The 22,125-nt window shown below is 32.5% G+C and overlaps 1 protein-coding gene across 1 annotated transcript in view; it reads right to left on the reverse strand.

Annotated features, from left to right (window-relative positions):
* Window positions 1-4,152: 4,152 nt before the first annotated feature.
* LOC120332063 (uncharacterized) overlaps window positions 4,153-22,125 on the reverse strand; it is a 57,344-nt gene continuing 39,371 nt past the window's right edge. Inside the window, exons 4-12 of the mRNA XM_078113461.1 lie at window positions 20,898-21,068; window positions 14,901-15,080; window positions 14,050-14,167; window positions 13,497-13,572; window positions 11,135-11,217; window positions 8,788-9,051; window positions 6,405-7,193; window positions 5,979-6,088; window positions 4,153-5,572 (exon numbers count right to left, since the gene is read on the reverse strand). Of these exons, the coding sequence (XP_077969587.1) occupies window positions 5,423-5,572; window positions 5,979-6,088; window positions 6,405-7,193; window positions 8,788-9,051; window positions 11,135-11,217; window positions 13,497-13,572; window positions 14,050-14,167; window positions 14,901-15,080; window positions 20,898-21,068 (1,941 nt within the window). The 3' untranslated portion in view covers window positions 4,153-5,422. The remainder of the gene's footprint in view (window positions 5,573-5,978; window positions 6,089-6,404; window positions 7,194-8,787; window positions 9,052-11,134; window positions 11,218-13,496; window positions 13,573-14,049; window positions 14,168-14,900; window positions 15,081-20,897; window positions 21,069-22,125) is intronic.

Below are 22,125 nucleotides of genomic sequence, written 5' to 3' on the forward strand. Positions count from 1 at the left end.
AAAATGTTCTTGCGGTCAGGGGTCAATCGTTCAAAGGTCATAGACTCGTATGTTCTCTATTGTCACCTAGTGTATACCACGAAAATTTTTGCTCTTCGAGACGGCGTGTAGAACTGCGGTGTCTAGTTCTTGTGTCTTATTGATGACTAATAGTTATGGACTAGTCACAATCACAAACTCATATCTGAGAATTGTTGAATGGCACCTAGGCCGTAGGGTGGTCGCCCACGGTTAACTGAACCATCAAGTCTAATTTTTTTCCTACTTTGTCCTCCACCTCACAGAATATTCAATTCCAGGGCATCTTCTGGAAATTCAGGTCGCCTCGACTTTTATTCCTTTTGCTTATTTTATGTTATTATTAATTCCTGTCGCTGCTCCATCCATCACCAGTCCTGGTTTTCGTGACCCCAAAATATCAGTCCCGCCGCTTCTAAAATTCTGTATTCATTAGTGCAACGCTGCCCAAACTTTTTGGGCGGCGAACACCTGTTTGTGAACCCCAGTTTTCATGGAACACCATCCTATGTTGTATTAATTTCTTTGCCTTAACAACAAAAACGCTTCCCAAACTTTTTGGGCCATGGATACCTGATTGTGAACCCTAGTTTTAGTGGAACCCCATCCTATGTCGTATTAATTTTCTTTGCCTAAACAACAAAGAAGGATAATATTTTATTTACAACACAAACGATATTAATGTGATGAATGAAGTTACTTTTCACTGCACAACTTATCAATTCTCAGGGCAATTTGTGACAAGCAAACTTGTAGGTGGGATTCTACAGCAAGTCTCGACCTGTATTTTGTCATCATATTGGTAAGAGCTGAAAAAATAGTCGTTGCAAAAAGCAATGAAATTTTAATTACCTCGTTCTCTAACGGCAATGGCTATTCATCCACAACACTCAACCAAAAAATGCAAAGGACCCCCACGGGTCAGCGGACCCCAGTTTGGGAAACCCCGCATTGGTGCATTTTATGTATGTTAGAAAGATAAATTAATGATTACTGATTCCAAGTGCTGGTTCACTAGTCAATAATGCGAAGTTGAATGCCTAACAAGACTTGGGATTCGTCTATCACATATATTTAAAGGGGTGAATAAAAGAAAATGACTCTAATAGCTCCTTTCTAAAGACCAGACCATGTAAATAGACAACCGGTAAAACTCTCGAGATGCATGGTCGTAGTTTATGGGACGATTTCATTGACCACCCTACCAGTTGAATTCAGTCCCGGTCTATCACACTGATCATTTATTATACAGATGTTACTACAAATAAACAAAATATCACACAGAATTTGAAATATAATCAAAACAAACATTTTTTGACTGGAGGGACCTAATAGATTATACAGGCCAAATGGTATACTGGGCTTCATGTTGCTAATTTAATTTTGTATCATAAAGTTATTAGAAATAAATATTCCACTCTCACAATAATCAAAATAACATACAAAGCAAAAGTCAATGCATTTAATTACAGGAATCAAAGTCAATTTCAATAATGACTTGATATCACGAGTTACCATTCTATTCATTTCAAACAGGAAAAACAATAAGACTGATTGGGAGTTACGACAGCCTGTTATATCTGCGATGTCATACTCAAAATTCGAAAAAGGAAAAGATGAGAGATTATATCCACTCGACCAATCTGTTAGCATTGAAAATATTATATTGTTTTTTCTCATCCAAAGATTGCTGTCAATAATGAGCTGTAGATGAATCAGTTTGAGACACAAACAGCATATTTAGCTTCATCAAATTATACTTTAATGTATAAAAGATGTATATTGAACCGAAACATAACATGGAGTTTTCTCCTAAAGTATGAATTATTGTACATATATAGATATATATTTCATTTCACATTAGTGACAGAAACCATTGAAAAGGTTTAACAACAAATGCAATTTGATGAAGAAAACAAGAATTATTTTTTCTTTGGCAAAAGAATCAAAATAAAGTCTATTACTCCATAAGCTTCTTAGTACTCCTGTAGTATGTGTACCAGGTTAGGGTTAGGTCATAATTTTATTCCAATTTACCTTACCGATATTTTAGTTTTATTACGAGTTCGAAGACTGTCTGTGTTAGCCAAGTTGATATTACCCTGTCGATGGGTTTCAGTCGTTTTACACAAATTGATGTAAAGTAGGCAAACAAAATTAGTTACCTCCCTATTGTTACGCACACCTCTCGAGTGCCAGAGAAATGTAATTCTTAGGGCTGGGAATATGAAGGATCACTTGACCGTTCACCTTTTTACTTATCAATCTTAAGATCGGTAAGTATGTTGATAGGTATTTGTCTGTATGTGTGTATGTCTGTCTGTTAGATGCACGCGATATCTCACGAAGGCGTGGTTGAATCTACTCCAAATTTTGCATGTGCATTCATCATATCTCGTACCAGAATCCTATTGATTTTGGGCGAACTATGTCGTATAACTAGCGAGTTATCAATCAATTATTGATATAGTGATCTAGATTTTTGTAAAGCGAGAGAATTTTGAAACCCGCCGAGTGTGTGTGTGCGATGCGCAGTGCGCAAGTTACAAGAGCGGATGAATCGAAACTGCAGTTTCTGTTTTGGTGGATCCCCTAACTATCGATCGATAAGTCTTCGGTTTCCAACCGATATTCTCGTTGATTTTTTTATTCTATTTTGATATTTAGGGAATACATAAATTTTTTTTTATTTCTGTTTTATTATTTTTATTTTTTTTTATGTTTTGATATTTAGGAAATACATGAAAATTTTCTTTATTCCAGTTTTGTTATTTTATTTTTTTTCTATTTTAAAAGTTAGGAAAATATGTGGAGTTATTAGGAAAAGCTATATACAGTAGGGTTGGATTAGTTGAATTATTTATGCAACTGTTATTTCATTCCAATACAGGAACAGTACAGTGTTCTCAATCACGATAAACAAGAAAAGCTGATTGCAGTGGATAAAAATGTCAAAAGCTGATTTACATAATAAATGCTGAAATTTACAATAAGCATTGCAAAACAGATCATTGTAATATGCTACATCACTTATATATAGATTAGAGGAAAAGTGACGCTGGGTTTCGGTAAAGTTTTCAGCTACCAATTTTCTTTGGTTGGGAACAAAATGCCGAACCACCAAATGGAGCAAGATCCAAAATCAATCACCCAATTCTAAAAGTTATTCATCCCAAACCTGCTTAGCATTTATTCATAACTCGTTGTGGGTTTGCTAACATGTCGTGATATCTAAACTTTATAGAGATGTTCTTGAAATACACACAAAATTAGTAGATATCAGTAGTTGACAAAAACATACGAGGAAAAGGTAGAATGCATTTCACATAAAAAATTTGAACATTGGTTATTTAAAAAGAGTTACTATTAGGTTAATACATGTCTCTTGCCTTCTATTTTTTACAATTGCAGTTGTAATATTTATTTCATGGTCAATTAAAATCAGTGAGACAACAAACATAATTGAAAAAAAAGGATTTTTCTAAGTGAAGGCAATCACAGAAAATCATGAATGTTATAAACTTGGGACTTCCTATGATGTAATGCTACTCATAAAGATCTCAAATATACAGAAAACAATGAGACAAATTTTAATACAAAGCATAAAATAACGAATTAATAGAAAAATGACACATTTACATCATTTTTTACGATTAGCCAGATTTTGCTTGGATCGAGAACATCAAGTGATAAAAACATTTAGCATTAAACATAATAAAACAATGAAATTCAAATAAAATTATTCATGTTCAATGTAAGTTGACTAATAACAAACACTAGAAACAAACATCGAAATTAAAAAGTCAATAAAGTTGCAGTTCAAAATAAAAACGCATAATCTGTTCTTGTCATACCAATTACAGTAATTTATAGGCGATAAGAAGTTCAAAACGTTAATTTACCATTGGGTAATACCTAATATAGGATGCTATTATCTCTCAAACATAAATTTATTCCAATTTCAGCAATGACATATGTCTCTTTATCCAAAGATTATTACCAGTGAATAAGCAAGAAATCGAAAAAATGCACTGGCAATAACTAAAAAAATAACTTTTTTTTTTATTTTCAAATTTTTTTATATATTTTTTTCTATTATATAATTTGGGGGATACATGAAAAAAAAAATTTTTATTTCTGTTTTTTGAATTTTTCATTTTTTTGTTATTTTCTTAATATTTTATATGGCAGGGTAATACCTAGAAAGTAGAGTAAAAAAAAAGCTATATACAGTAGAAAGGATTAAGAGTTGGATAAGTTGAGTTATTTATGCAATTGTAATTTCATTCAAATATAATATTTACATAGATTAGGGGCAAAGTTACACTGTGCTCCAGTAAAGACCTCAACTACCAACACAATATCAAACCACAACACGGAGTCAAAAATCAATCACTCCAGTCCAATGGTTAATATACCAGTCAAGATAAAAATGCACAACTTCATAGGGATGTTGTAAAATATACACAGAAATAGTAGATATCACAAGTTGACAATTATTGTAAAAATATATGATAATACATTTCACAACAAAAGTTGACGAAAATTTGAATAACAACTATTTAACAAGAGTTACTATTACTGTAAGTTAATGCATGGCCCATGCGTTCTATTTTATTTACAGTCAAACAACGACACTAATCAGGGAACTCGAAAACAGGTATCGTACTAAAAAGTACCAATCAAGATAAAACAAAAAAAGGAAAATGAAAGCTGATAACTACACAACTAGTCTGTGGGCTTTTTGAATATTAAACAGTCAAAATACAAGAAAGACCAAATGGGACATCACACACAATTAGTAGAATTTGTTTCATGAAAAATACTTATATATGAGAGATGATAAATAAGAGAGATAATAAACCAAATGCAAAAACATCCCAAATGTGTTTTCTTCTACTACATCATAAATGATATACATATACCGGGTATATAAAATTTGATGTCGCTGAATATCATGAAACCATTGAATATTGATAATGTAATTCAATAAAACAGAATACAAAATTTTTTTTTATTCATCAAGCATAATTTTTGTTTTCAATTTTTTTTAATACTTTTTTTTGGTGCTTCCATAGCATTCGCACCAGGTTAGGGTTAGGCCACAATTTATTCCGATTTCCTTATTTTAGTTCGATTACGAGTTCGAAGACTGTCTGTGTTAGCCAAGCGAATTTCCCCCCTGCCCATAGGTTTCAGTCCCTTTTCACAACTCGATGTAAAATAGGCGAACAAAATTAATTACCTCTATATTGGTACACACTCTACGGGAGTGCCCTTTTTCTATATATATATATATATATTAACAGTATATATCAGTAGTTGAAAGTTCAGTATGAGGGACTTCTTGATCACGAATCCAATCAAGTTTTTTAAATTGCAGCCAGAAACAAACTTATAAGGTTTAATCAGGTGTGAGCAACCACGCCAAATAAGCGGGGATAAAAACAATTACAAACAAGAATATGGCAATTTGGAAAACTAATTCTGGTTCATGGTCCCTGTTTTCATCTGCCTCTATTTGTTGCTCTGCTTCTCTCTGTTCGATTTGTGCCTTAATAAAACAGCCAATTGTTACTTTCAGCATGAATGTTTGAATCAAATTTTCAAATTAAAAATAAATAAATTTGATAATTTTTTTTTAAGTTATAAAAATAATTTAGATTTATTCCACAAGGATATTTATCATTTTGTGTATATGACAAGAGGAAGTGTGTAAAATGGACAATTTGACATTTTTTTCAACTTATTTAGAATACTTCAACAATTTTATAACACAAATTATAAGTAACTTTTTATTAGAATTTTCATTTCACTGGATTCTTTCTAAAATTACGCTTTAAAGAACAAAACCAAATCATTATTACTGAGGGATAGAACTGTATTTTTGTTAAATTGAAGTTTTGTCAGTTAATGATACACAAATATCATTTATCTGCATAATTATTGTGTTTACTCACATCTTGTACATGTTGTTGACGATTGTTTCCTTGTTCCATCATATTCATGTTCCCATCAACATGAAAATCCCCATAGTATATGGTTGTTTGTTGTCCTGGTCTATTTCCACCTGAACATTGAGAAATAAACATTAGATTCATATTTAATAATATTTCAACTTTGACCATTGAAAACTAATGTTGATTGGGCAACACATGTTTCAAGTACATATACTAAACAAACTGAGCCACACTATGAAGTCTTGTTTCAATCTTAGTCAATAACCTGCATCAAGTTGTGCGTTCGAATAACAACTTGAACAATGTTATAATAAAGTTATTGAGAACCGATAGCTTAGAAACCTGATTTATGACTAAGATATTTCAAAGAACTAGATTCAGATCGATGTAGCTAGAACATATAGACATCTTCCCAGTATTACTGACCTGCTGGTTGTAATGGAAAAACAAAGTCTTTCATTTCATGCAAAACGTCATTTTTCAAAACACGGCAAACGATGAGTCTTTCAGGATATTCTTGCAAATTAGGAAGAAGACGAAATGTTAAATTATGTCTCGGGGCTGTTAGAAATATGTTGTTACAAACGAATTCTTCGTGAGGCATATTGAATCGTAAATCTTCCTGTCCTTGATCAATTTGTAACTCAAGGCGAAGTCTATCATCAGTTTTTAAAGAGAATGGATTAAACCAAATTGGAGCGAGCTGTGCCCCTAGTTCTCTAAAATGTGATCTGATTTTTGTTTCAGCAGTATCACATTTGTTGAAAAATGTGAAATGTAACTCGTTTCTGTTCAAAATATAAAGACAGTTATCCACGATAACCTCTTGTTTACCAAGAAGCCATAGCAACCACTTGATGGCGACAGTAAATGGACTAAACTCCTTGCATCGGAATTCTATGCTGTTATTCTCTGTGATTCGATCAGGATTAATAATGTCCCAATCAGTTTTACTTGAGAAATGTAATATGTCAATTTTGTCTTTCTCTAGACCGACACACCACGACTGAATTTGCACGATTGCATCTTTGAGGAATTGAGAATCTGCACTGATATCGAAAACTGGTGTGATACCAATGTATTCTTCTGGGCATATTGAATTATCGATCCCAACCGACATCCAGACCTTCGTTTGTTTTCCGAAAGTTCCACTGGGAAACGTGACTTTGCATTCATTCAGTCTCATGGAGCCGCCGACAACTTCAATGTTTTCCGCTAAAAAAAATTAATGTACTTTATTAGGCATTTAATGAAGTGGTCTGATGGTTATCTGAGCCATAGGTTCTCGAAGTGCTGCACATGGAGCCCCAGGGCTCCACGAGAGAAACCTCAGGGCTCCACAGGCTATTTTTTTACTTATCGAAATGCTGACTTAGCTAATTTTGTAACCATCCAAAGAAGCAACAACGGCATTAATAAAATTTAACAACATAGCGCCAAAATGAGCAAAAAGTGATAATTCAAATATGACATTATCTATAAGTCTTAATACAAAGCAGCAAATACAAAGCAGCAAATACAACCGATTCATTAAATAAGACGAGGCTCCCAAAGTATGTGTACCATATGTGCACCAAGATGCCGCACAGCCTGGCCCCTAACCTGGTACACATACTATGTTCGATTGTGCGCTATCTTGGTGCACATACTTCAGGAGGTCCAATTTTAATTTACTCGGGAACACTAATCGGTAAGTAACAATGTGTTTTGTGATAAGATTATGGTGGGTTTTCGCAAAAACCTCAATTTTGAGAACCCTTGCTCTAAGTAGTCTGATGTAACATTTCGACACCAGTTTTAATATTCAAAAGTTTATTGGGAAAATGGAGTAGGCTATAAAACGAGATGATAGAGACACTGAAAGTATTGTTTAAAAATTGAAGACGACTCTTGCTAATTACTGGAATTAAACGTAATACCGTAAGCAGTTGGAGTGAGAAGTGGGTATTTTATCATGTATTGAAGCAGAAGTATTTCTTAGGGTGGATAGAGCAAGCTATTATTATCTGTCTTATCGGCTTTCCTTTCCCCCAGGACAAATATGTAAATTATATCCTATTCATTGGGAATACTTTAGTATTGCACTAAATCCTGTAAATCAGAGCTACTTAGCTATATTTAGAAAAGATCCTGATGCAAAAATTTAAAGTTACTGGTTGTCAATTTGAAAACTTGGGTCATTAGCAAAGTAGAATTACGAGACATCCAATTCTTGAGTCAAGTCTCTTTCCTGGGAAGTTTTGAAGCTTGTGTTACAGGCTGAGTAACTGTCATGATACGGGTCACTGAACAATCGAGTCACAAGTCAAACCGCTGCAGTTTCTAGAGTCCTCCTATCAGTGGCTCTCTTAAAAAGCCGTGAAATGTGTCACACAGTATTTTTTCTATGTTGCGTAAAAATATTTTGAAAGTTAAACTTGGATTCAATAATATATTTTTAACGTTGATGTCAACATGAAAATGTCTTGTTTTGAATAGTTACTGCAAAAAGCTACGAAATTTGACATTTTAAAACAACATTGATATGTATGCCAAACCACATTTGATTACTTTTTTTTGTTATTCCAAAGATTTTCTCGAGTTACTCGAGTCTGCCCAAACCTACTATGATGGCCCAAGATGATCATTTAATATGTTATCTGAACAACATTACAGGAACAGTGCAAATTGCACCCATCTGTTTTCAGAATGAAAATGGGAATGATGGGCCAACACTGAACTGATACACTCACTGACTATTTATTAAAACAACAAACAAGATGAATTATAAGATTGCTACTTCATTTAATGAATAATGGTCGTAACTTACATTTGATAACATTCTTTGACTGTGTTTTGAGGCCAGAGTTTCCCCATTTATCCTTGGCCCAGACTTGAAAACGATATGTTTTACCAAGTATAGGTGACTTCATTCTATACTGAGAAATCTCTGTAGTGTGAGTCTCTCCAAGTTTCACATCATCACAGAAGATTTCTATGTTGTATAGAACGTTGCTGTCCGGTACTTCATTCCAAGTCAAAAGAATGTCGGATCCGCTTCTTTGAGATGAAACATTTTCAATTTGTGACAAAGCTAAAAATAAAGTAGTGAGTTAGTCTGATACAACTGTCTATAAATAGAACATTTTAGATGTAATAACAAAAATATTGCGCAATTAATTACACATACTGACTGGAAAAATGATTCGAACAACCAATGAATATTTCACAGTTTAGTTAAGAAGAATTGAAAAAATAACCAAACAATTCTATATCATTCCTCTTCAAAATAAAATACATCAAATCACCCAAAATAAAGTATTTTGCAAAATTGTTATATAAAAACTATTTCCTAGGAACCATTTAATTGCACTTTGTATTAGAGATCAAGTCTAATGGTTACTTTATGAGTTTCTAGATTTTTCTCTTTCAGGTAAATAGTCTCAATTCAAATATTTAATTTCAGATGAAAAAACTGTTGGTCATTTCTGAAATTAGTATTTTTAATTTTTCACACCCCTGTTATATAATTATATACATTTAATCAGTGGTCAACAATGTGCGATCTTGAGTGGTTGATCACACTAGGACTAAAAGTAATATACTTTCTAGTCATATTAAAGCAAAGGCATTGTTTTTGTTGCCATTTCTACTAAAATGTGTTTACTGGGGAGCTGCTATCAATTTTACCACCATCTGTCAATACAGAGTACGATGAAGCTCATCAAAAATGACACATATGACACCCTCAGGGTATTGTAGCTTACTTTGTGGCTACATTGCTCAGTTTTGGGAAATCCTATTTGAGCTCTGAGTTTAGAAGCGTTCATAAACAAATCATGTCTGAATAGCTATTAACCAATCCTTCTTCAATTTAGAACAAGAGCGTGTGACAGGTCACATGTGAGCTACAACCCAGCCTGCCAAGCCAATTACCGGTAGTTTGGCCCTTGTGAATAATCAGATTTGTACCCATCAAAACAAATACTAATCCAATAGTTAGAAAAGCGCTCAAATAAAGTAAAGTACATAATAGAAGTGAGCTGACTGATGAACATTTGAGAGTTGCTTCTGTCAAAGCTCATGGGAACAAATTATACGAGAACCCAAAAGTTGGAGTGCCCCACTAAAATGTTGAGTAAATTTCCATTATGGAAACTTTTTGAACATGAAAACTACATTGTTTTGTGTGGCTAGATCCCCGAAGTTGGTTGCACATGCCTAATTTAAACATGGCTGCCAAAATTGCGGCAACAAGTTTTTGTGGCAGGGTTGGTGACTTTAGTTTCAGTTTCATTCTATTCCTGCTTGGGCCAATTTTTTGAAGATAGGTTTTTTGATTTATAATGCTTAAGTAATACCAGTGCTTTGCTTTACATAACATGAATAAGTGTTGCACAAAAAAGGAAAGTTTGTAAAAAAAGGAAAAACCCAGCTTCAAATTTATTAGCAATAACTTGCTGGGATAATAAAATCTAGACCATAAATAAAGTGATAGACATTGACTTTAAAGACGAAGATGTTTATATTTTTTCTCTATTTGTTTTTAAAATGAAGTTTTACATGACCAAGTGTTACTAAACAATATTGCAGTCTTAATTCCCAATACGAGATTCATAAATGCAGATCTCGAAGTTCTAGAAAAATATCGAGTAATTGGTCGATTACTTTTAATTACTCGTCTTTGAACTACGGAAGATTCATTGACTAGTGTTTTACTCATGTGGTGTTAGTACAAGACAAAGAGAATTAGTATTATAGGCTGAATCAATAAATTCTGACCTCAGTCAGTTGAAAGGTCACAAAATTGCATTTCTGCATTATTGAAAAACAGATCCACAAAAGCAAAAGCATAGGTAGTTGCAGTCTAGACCCCCCACATTTTGTTACACAAAACAATTTATGTGAGTGTTTGACTTGGTCAAAGAGTCTCCATTATTCATTGAATATTTCCATTCTTCATAATTAGGAACTGTTAAGTTTCCATTGAACATGACTATAACTGTTGAGTTGAAAATGTGGAATTTAAATTGCTATACTTTCTTTTATTTTATGAAACCAATGGTGATTTAGTGCATCATTTTAATTACAAGCTTTCTCAACGAAAATCATTAATTTGAAGCTGATCCCTATGTTACTCATAATGCTGCCCGATTATATCAATACAGCTGACTTACAATGCTGGGCTGGCTTTGCAGCTTGCTCAGTTACTTCTTTATCTGATTGTTCTGCTCCTTTTTCAGTCATCAGGAGTTCACTTCTAAAACAAAATAACAGTGTAAAATTATTCTTTCTTTTTTGTCATCATTATATTTATATAAAGTTGGTTTTGCTATTTATTAATTAAATCAAATTTAAATAATTATGCTCTGCTAGTATAATTTCGTTGAAACTTTTGGAAATTATATACAGAGCAAAAGCTAAGACTGAAATTATGGAGAGAATTGAATATCAATGGGTAATAGGAATCAACACAGAATCTCTACTAGAAAGTGACCAAAATAAGTTTGTTTTTTGGGGCATTTGGAATGGATAAATAATATTTCATACAAGATTTTAATAAATCATATCTGCAGACAAAACACTGAAATAAACGTTTTGGCATACCTTTTTGAAAGGGATACGAGCCAAATGGGACTTATTATAAAAGTCCATGAGGAGTTGATCATCGCAAACTGCTCTGTTCAGTCAATAGAGTAGAACTATTTTTACAGCATTTTGTCAATACGCAATCACATGCGTCAAATAAAATAAAATTGATTTTGTGTCATTAGCAAGGTGGAGTATAGTGTTTTATTTACTATTGTCATGGTCAAGTACGTTTCGAACCAGACTTTTCGGCCCACACAGATCCGAGTGCCGATATAAGTTTATTAACAGTTCACAAAGCGATAAAGACTCGAACGCGGAGATAAAAAAATTTCGTTAATTCATTATTTGGATGGAGTATTTTCCTATTGTATTTAATGGAATTCGAGTCGATCTTGAAATTTTCAACACCAAAAAACAACATGTTCTGCAGCAAGAATGGATTTTGAATGAAACGTTTGGGGGACGAAAACAGAGACATACAAAACGAATAAACAGATCAAAAATTATAGGGAATTATCTGGTGCCCGGTGGATATAGATCTTATATTGAATTTACATTTTTAAAAATCAGAGATCACAGTTGTTTTGTTTGCGTTGAAATTTTAAGTTTGACTCCATTTCCTTTAATTAAATAACAAATATTCAGACAAAAGTTAAAATACCAAAATATTCAATCAGGTTAATCGAGCTCTGCATTGTTGATAAATGCATTTCGCACTTGAACTCACACAGGCTTAAATGTCTGAGCCAAATCATCTGTGTGCAGAAATATCTCTAAGCCATACAAATACCGTACATCAGTTCATACACTACACAGCCATGTTAAAGCAGGCCACTGCTGTGTGTGGGCTAATCATGGAAAATAATCTTTCTGATTCAACATTGCTACTGCCCAATAAATACATTACACACATGCAGGTGGTGGGCATGAGATTTAAACCCCTAATGCTTTAATCCAGTGGTTCTCAATCGCCGGTCCGCAACAACCTTGCTGCCGGTCCGCCAAATATATTCCTATACTATAAACAAAATACAAAGTATTGATGGCATGTCCATTAGTTTTGTGATTTTTTTTATTCTTTTTGGATCGTAGTACCGGTATTCGTCTGACAACTAAACTTGGTGAGAAGTCCTCCGCACATTTCTAAACCTGAAAGGCCTAAGTCTATGACCTCATAACGACTAACGTCATAACGGAAGAGTTTAATAGCACATAGTGCGGCAGCGCTTCATAACCAGTTATCCGCGAACTCGTTGCTAAATTCTTCGTATTTTTCTATATTTTGTGTTAGAATTGAAATTAATTCGACTTTTTAGTAGGATAACAATGGTTTTCTCGTGAGAAGTCCAATCAATTTAGTCGCAACAATATGCGGCGCACGCTCGAACAGAAGATAACAAACAATCAAAGTTCTATTTCATCGTCATTATTATACGTGAGAAGGCGCAAAAAATCGCTTGAAGATTTCACTCGAAAACGAAACACCCAGCTGACAGCGAAAAATGGCTATCATTCGCAATTATTCAAAAATTTGCCGAAAAAGTATTAAAATATTCGATTTGTTTTGGGCAACCCTGCCTCGACTTATTTTAGCCCTTGAAACAAATATGTTAATATAGGTGGTCCGCAAAGTAAAACTTTCCGTGAGAGTGGGGCGCGACATAAAAAAAGTTTGAAAAGCCGTGTAGTACGGTACATGATTGAGAACTTCGCAGTTCGCACGTTTCGTAATTTGACAGTCGTAATTGCATTCTTTTGATGAAGTTTTGTGTTTTTGGTTAATTTTGAAGGTCCGCCAGTCCGCAAAATTTGTTTTGAAATTTTACTGGTCCGCGAACTAAAAAAGGTTGAGAATCACTGCTTTAATCAGTAGGCCATTATGCCTTGCCCACTTATAAGTTACAAATTTAAGTCATATTTGAAAGTCACACTACTGTTTTATCTCACCTGGGGCTTTTAACTTCTTTTGAAATCTCCACATTTTCTTCAGTACTCTCTGATTTGCTGAGTCGTGATGTGGTCCCTTAGAAACGAAAATATATAACTATTAAAATGCAATTATTTAAGACACTAATAACTGTTTTAGGTCATTTAATATTGTCAAACAAATAGTAATTGAATAGCCTGAAAACAATTATATTTACATACTCCAATATTTTTCAAGCAAATATTTTTAGATACTATAGATTTAGTACAATGTCTGATATCCCATTAAAGTAAAAAGCATTTTTTGAATAAATAGTTAATTTTAAATCACTACAATACAATTGAAATACAAAAACTGTTAAAAAAAATCTTATGGTTTAATGTGCTGCAAGATGTGTCAACTCCAGCAGCTAAACAGCAAATTTTATAAACTATAAATTCCAGTCATTTTTGAGATTGAAAACGAGAATAAAAATAATAAGAATTATATAAGGAATCAGACAGAACTAATGCAACATCGATTGTTACTCATTTATCATTGTATAATTCTATATGAAAAATATCTGAGATTTACCAAATTCTGATTCTGAAGACAAAGTTGGATTTTGTTTGAGAGTTACATTAGTAGCTTCATCTGCAGGTTTTCTTTGACTTTTGAGTGTTTTTCTTCCACTCAGCTTAATCTCTAGTTTCTGTAATGAATAAACTGCTTTATATGTATTTATCACAAAATGGTCATGATAATAAATGGCAGCCGGAATGGTATCTATTAATTACCATGTTAGTAGTCAATGAGATGTTAACATTGAAACCACAAATACTTGCTAAATAATTCTGATGCCTAATCTAAGAAGTTTTCAATTAATTGAAAAACTTTCCAAACTTGCGTACATAATGCCATCTTTGACAACTCACTAAACTGACAGCCCACACTTGATTAATCGCATTTCATAAAAATAATTATTGTGAAATACCAGCGAATCCAATTCACCCCATAATTTTAGATATTTGCTGGGCGAAACAGAAACACGAATGATGAATCTTGGTGATAACTTAATTTGATATGCTAAAATTTTTAAAATTAAAAATAAATTATACAATTTGGGGATTTAAAAATTCACATTGCTTTATATTGTCCTATTAATTGGAAAATAAATAAACCTTATTGGGTGCTCCTGAAGTATTCGTACCAAGATTCAGCACAACCTGAAAATAATATGTGTACCAGGTCAGGGTTGTTCAGATTGTGCGTCATCTTGGTACAAGTACTTCCGAAGCGCCCCTTATTGTAATAAGTGAATATTAAACATAATGCGCATCACAATCAAATTGACCATGATAATATTTTGTTATTACCTTAACAATTTAATTTTCATTTGTTATATTATTTTATTTGACCTATATTCTATAATTTGTTTTTCAGACCTCAGATCCGATTTCATTCAATTGATTCTGTAATATTTTTTCATCTTCATATGTAATGTTCCAATAAATCAACCGCAACTGCTTTGTAACATTAGGAAGCAGATTTGCAACTGCAACAATGTCTTCATGGTTTGCAATACGCTGTTCAAATATACCCTCACTCATATCCAAGTGATCAATCTGTTGAAATATACAAATACAAAGAACAATCAGACATGAATAAAATGCATAATGTTATATTCGTCATAGTTGTACAACCTAACATTATTCATTGTAATATTAAAATAGAGCCTGGTGTCGAAAAATTTCAGAATCTGTAAAAAACATCAAAAGTTAAAGTCTTTAACAAGGTTTGCAATGGAATACGCATGCTCAATAAATGTTCAAAATAATTTGTGTTTATAAGAATTGAATGGAGGCAATTTACTTATCTCTAGACCATAGCCTTATTTTGAGCCTATCTTTAGATTTGTAAACCTGGAGTTTGAGCAAAAAATAGATTCTCGAAGACAAGACTACTGAACGAAACATTGAAATGCTCACACAATAACTGGTGAGGAGATGAGAGACTGTTTGACCTTTGGGTAAATAAGCTAATAATCAAGCTGGAATTATATTCTTCCTTCATCACAGTGAAATTGGAGCAATGCTATTGGATCAAAGCACAATTCAGCATAGCTGACAATACTTAGCTGCCAACCATTAAGGAATTACAACAAAGCCATGCCAAACTGCAGACATGAATATGCTTGGAAAACTGCTCGATTATATTCAGTTTTGGTGACAATATAAAAGCATTACTGAGCTAAAATACCACGGACCATGGTACTGAAATACTACAATTAGCAGTCATAAAAATACAATATAAATTGCCAAATTATAGTCAGTCTTGATTTGCATTTTTCTGATCTTGCGGATTCATCAAATTTGATCTGTTTTTGCAACACTGACTGACATTTTTTTATAAAGATATTGATTAAAAAAATTCTAATGTCTGCGAGGAAAAATCTCAAAAGTACATACCATTGTGGAACAATACCATATTTATTGAAAGAATTATTAAAAGGGAAACGTTGAGTGCCGCATTGCGGTAATTCAATAATGGCTAATTGAATTGTTCAACAGTGAATATAGTATATTTGCCGACGGAACACATCGTGGGACTATGCACACACAATTTCGGTATTTTACAATGCCTAGAATAGCTTTTTGGTCTTAACACTCCAATATTTTCAATCAAAAATTCGAGTTGCAGATTGACTCTTTTAATTATATTAGGAGCCTGATCGCACTTGAATAAATATGAGATGAGGAAAATTAGTAAAAATACAGTTTACCAACATAATATCGGTGTTTGAATAACAATGAAACAATAACGAAACAATTGGCGATTTAACAATATTATCCCTGTGAAATCTGTACGCAATATTATGCGAGAATATACTGTAGTGACTTTTCAATCCCTGGGTGCACCAGTGAGCATTAATGATGCTATCATGAGTGAAAAATTGCAATATGCCATCCCACGAGTGCACACAGATAAAAAAAAATTCCATAATAAATTAAATGCGGTCGTGAAGATATAAAATTTGTATTGTTGGAAATAAATAGAATTTTGGATTTGTTATTATTTTTCATTATTTCTTTTTCAAAATCTGCTCCATAATTGCAATTTGATTTTCATGTTTTTACTCATGAACACTTTCACCAAAAAGCAACTTTTTAGGATGATAGGACAACACGAGAATCTTAGGTTTGCATACATGAGTGTGATGACATAGCAGTTAAAGCATTAGACTTGAATATGTTTGCATCACAAGATACACACCTCGGATTTAAATCCCATGGCAACCACTCAGCACAATGTGTAATAAATTGAGTGAGTAATGCCGAAGAATAAAAATTCCAGGCCTTCAAAAAATAGTAACCCTTACAGATATCCGTGGATGCTTATACGTGCCTTGCTCAGAGTGAAAGGTGTGAATAAGTATCAAATAAAAAATTTTGTTGAAAAATATATTTAATGAATGCTCAAGAAAAGAAGGATACTTTGCTTATTTGTTTTATAATTTCAAGCAAAATTAACTGAGCTTGGAAGATAGCCGAAAAAAATAAACGAATTGTTCATAGGATCCAAGTTTATCATTAAATATTTCAAACAAATTTTTATACAAACAAATTGGCCTGAAATCTATTATTAAAACACAGATGTTTGTGTTGCCATGCAGCCACAACTCCTTGATCTGTAAGGAAATTTAGAATTGGTTCATTTGTGAATCAAAATAGAATTATGAACGTTATTTCCTGAAAAAAAGTTTTTCCCGGATACTCCTAAATTTTGATGTCAAATATGCAAGTAATATTTCATATACCTATCTATTGAATGCAAAAACAAAACAAACTACACGAACTTTACCGAAACACACAATCTTTCTGACTTCACAACAATGGACACTTGAGCAATTATGACATCATAAAGATAAAATGTAAATTGAATTTTTTTTGAACAACATATTTCAATATATATTTACTTTGATATTAACAGGGCCTATTTCAAGTTATTATCACTATAAGCTCACTATAAATTATCACTATAAGATTTGAGTGACAATAAGTACCATCCAAAAATTGCTTATCGATTTAAAACTAGAATTAATTTTGAACTCGACTTGAGTCAAGTCTCATAACACCAGACTAGATTAAAGCTATGAAAATATAGATATTTTCACACAGATTTCCAGAAAACCAAATCCACTCAAACTTGATTGTAGATATAAATTTTTAAGAATCAAAACTTTTTTAATCTGTTGCCTTTGCTCAATTTTTAAGTTCTAAAATCTGGGAGATTTTACGTTATTATATATATAATACAATATACATAGATATAAAATCACTATTGAGAGGAATTGCAAGCACCTACTATGGTTTATATTTCAGAATATTTTTTCGATTTTTCAACTCGACCCCAATATAAAAAATCACCATTGGATGAAATTGAAATGCTGCAAGCCATGTCAATTGATCAAGCGTATTCATTATGCGCAGCGTTTTTCTTTTGTAGTTTTGAACCCTCAACACTCGATTAGACTCAGGGGGCGCAGCCAGGCTTTTTAAGGGGTGAGGAGTATGGGAAATTAAAATAGTGTGCCAAAAGTGCAATTCATGACGGCATTGGCTTCTAAAGAATTAAAAATAGTGAGACGTTCATAGTGAAACGCTATTGAATAAATTCCAGGGTTATGTGTATGTTTATCTTTATACACATTTAAATAATTAGGGATTCAAAAGTTTTGTAACACACAAATATATTTCTGTTATATTTCATTGGACCAAGGTCAGACTTCTGCAGAAATACATAATTCAACCATAACTTCATTCGTTTTTAATAGTATCATTTCAACATATATGAGTTGCCACTTGCATAAAGCTTTGTTCAAAATAGAGATAAGAAAGCACAATATGAAGAAATTACTATTTAAAGACATGAAAACACATCTTGAACACTTTGATATATAAAACTGCATTGAGTTTTCATGTAATACGTAGTCATTAAGTCTTCACCAAGTTATGTTCAAGATATATCAAGTATGTTTGTGCCACAGTTCAAAGATTTCAAGTTTAAATCCCATGTCCTCGTAAATAAATGAGGGTGTAATAAATTCGGTAGGGACTTCCAAACTGGAAAATTCTGATATAATTTAAGATATAATTAATACAGTAATTTGATTAATTTGATTAATTTAATAAAATACTAATATTATTAAAAATTAGCTCAAATAGTCAATTACTATAATTAATTTTGCACTTATTGTAATGTTAAATGACAAGAGTAGAAAATTTTTATTTTATAATGAGAAGCGCAGGTTTGAATGATTCTTTCAGCTGTTTTATAGGACAAATACAGGAATGTCAAAAAAAAAATTTCAAATCTAAATTGTATTCAGAATTTGGTAATTCAATCATTGGTTGTGCAAGATATTGTCTTTATTGTAACTAACTGTCAAATATATTAATTGTGTTAACTGTTAAATATATCAAATTATTAGTTGTTAAATATATCAATTAATTCAGTTAACCCAATAACTCCAGAAAGCTTTGTTTAAAATATTTTTAAATAAACTTGCAAAGCTTGATTAAGAATATTCTTTCGGTAGAGTATTTTTTTATCATATTGACTGCTTGGAAAGAGCCTTGCTCAGAGAGAAATTAATGAATTAAAAACCTACAGTTTTTTTCATCAAAATGCCATAAAGCTTCATTTAAATAATACTCATACAAGGTTCTAATATCTTAAACTGAGGTTAGAAAGATTGAGGCCTTTAATGTTTGCATTAATCTTATTCTCAGTGAGTAACTACAGCAAACGCCAGATTTACCATTATGCAAAGTAGGCTTAACCCAGGCCTCAAGCCAAACCTCGGCAAATGAATTTGAACAAAAATTCATCAAATCAAAGTTCTACCCCTTCAATTTTGAAGACAATATATAGCAGAGGCCACCAACCTTTATAAAGCAGTGGGCTACTTTCTGGGTACCGACTAAGCTAAGAGCGCTCTTCTGAAGAGCCAATTTGATATTAATGGTATTTAGCCAAAGAGACACTGATAATGTTAATTATTCATGAAACTATCAAAAGTAGTTGTGCTATCAAATGTTATATTTTACCAACACATCTAACAAATCGTGAATATCATATTTCCAACCCAGACCAAATCTAGTGGGAAACCTGGTATTGCATGTTCTCCACCCGTGTTGTATCTGGTTTGCAATATGACACCGAAACTCTGAGTGAGTCTTGTTCATACACCACGACACTTTCTGTGTCAACTAGAGCCCTAAAGTGTGACGGCCCTGATTGGCTTTGAGGTGGAGGTCATTTAGCAGTGTTACAAATTTAAGCTCCAGCTGTCCCACATCAAGGCTGAACGTTGCTCAACAATTCTTGACATGTCCAAGTTCCATTAAATAAGGTTAGAAATGATTGACACGCATGGCTCCAGCTGACCTACTGTGTGTGATGTCATAATTGGAATGACATGGCTCATTACCGATGTCACCTATAGAAAAGGCTGACCGTTCCAACAATTAATATATTGTCATTTCCATTTTTCATATAAAGTTTAGACAAGAATAGCAAGAATAAAATTAATTAATAGATGTAGCTTACTGATGAGCGCCGTTATTTCAGTTATTTTAAAACAGACCAGCAGGCGACTCATATGGTCCCTGCGGGCGACTTGGTGCCCGCGGGCAACGGGTTGGTGACCCCTGATATATAGTATACCGTACTAATTTAAATTAATGAAATAGTTATTACTCAATAATGCTACTTTTTTATTATAAAAAATTTTTGATTTGATATACATATAGCTAATTTAATTCATCTAAAAATGATTATATTAATACTAAGCTTTTTTTATTGTAGATCCAAATATTTCAAAAATACAATGATAATTTAGTTAATGTTTTAAATTCGCAATTAGGCCATTCCCCTTAGCACGCATATAATTTTTATGACTAGAAACCGGTTTTCTGGTGCAATAAGGTTTTATCACAGCCTAAGTTTGTCTTATGATAACATAACAGTGGATTGTAAGGAACTTTTATGACTTCATATTTTAAAAGGCACTTCACAAATGATAAAGACTAGGGCTGGCTCTCATGGTCTAAATCCCGCCCTGACTACAACTAGCATAAATGTATAAAATACAATAACAGAAAACCCAATTATTACAATATTTCTAAGATTAATCTTCTCCACAAAACAATATTGTTAACCTAATTATGCCCCGGTAGTTAGATGTTCCTTCCCTTTTTACCAAAATTGCCCAATCAGGGAAACAATGAATTTATCTCTAGATGAAGTTAAGAATCCTTCATTTTATTCAACTTTCCATGATAGTTTACTCAACGAAATGCAAGTAACAATACCTTACAGATAATGCTATATAATAGAGCTAAAGAAAAAGTTACTATGAGTAGATCATTCTGTCACACCTCTGTGTTATTTCCCAAGGATGATTTGAAAGCTTGTAATTGATCTGGTGACAGGTTACATTTTTGAAGGTTCAACAATTCAACACATGATTGATTGGAAAGTATTTGTCCAACTGATGATAAACCTTCAACTCCCATGCTTGTGTTGCCTCCAAGATACAACCACTTGATCTATAATGAAACATAAAATGATTTTAGATCAGAATAAAATTGTTGAAAAATAATCTCGTTGGGCAAAATGTAAAAATCATTTAAAAATAAAAGCCACTGCTCAAAACTTTAAATCTTGGACAAAGAAAGATAAAATATTTCAAAATTGAATTGAAAAAGCAAAATCAGCAACAGATTATGCATTGGCATCTAAGGTGGGAACAGCACTGGGATCCGGGCTGTCAGATTTTCACATGTGTTGGAAACAAAGATGAATTTAAAATGATAGTTTTTAATTTTTGAAATCCTAAGTTGTTTGAGCCATAGTCCAAACTAATATATAATATATATATAGTAATTTGAGTTATATAGCTAAATTCTAATATATGGTAGTAGCTCACTAAATATCAGCTGCTGCTAGCCTAGAGCCTTATAAAAAGTGAAGTTGTGGAAACACATCATGTAGGATTTAATATTAAAAATTAACCTGTTTATTGTTTCATTATATTATGTTTAAGTTATATCAAACAGGAATAATAATAAAAGAAAAAAAGCTATACACTACTTGGCATATTTGAGAATCAAATTATTGTGTTTATTTGAAGCATCTTTATGTCTCTCACAAAACAGAAAACCAAATATTAATAAAAATTTGCTCAAATAGTCAGGTATTGTATTTACTTTTACACTTATTATAATGTTGAATGACCAAAGTGGGATTTTCGAGATGGAATGAGGAAAGCAGCTTTGAACGAGTCATTCAGCTATTTTATAAGACAAATACAAAATTGTTAAGAACAAATAAAAAAAATTTCAAATCCAAACTGTATTCAGGATTTGTTAGTTCAAACATCTTCGGTGCAAGATGTCTTTATTGTATTCAACCCTTAGGTATACTAATATTAATCGTGGCTTATGAATTATTATTTCATGGATAATTGATAACCAATATTTTTAATTTTGTGACTCGAAAAAAATTTGCTCACTTTGAATCCAGATGAATTGCAATGTTTAGTTTCATTAATATTTTTCCATTTCCAACAGTTTTTCCATTAAAATTTTATAAAGCTTCATTTAA

The sequence above is a fragment of the Styela clava genome, chromosome 6 (assembly GCF_964204865.1).
Source record: "Styela clava chromosome 6, kaStyClav1.hap1.2, whole genome shotgun sequence".
Lineage (NCBI taxonomy): Eukaryota > Metazoa > Chordata > Ascidiacea > Stolidobranchia > Styelidae > Styela > Styela clava.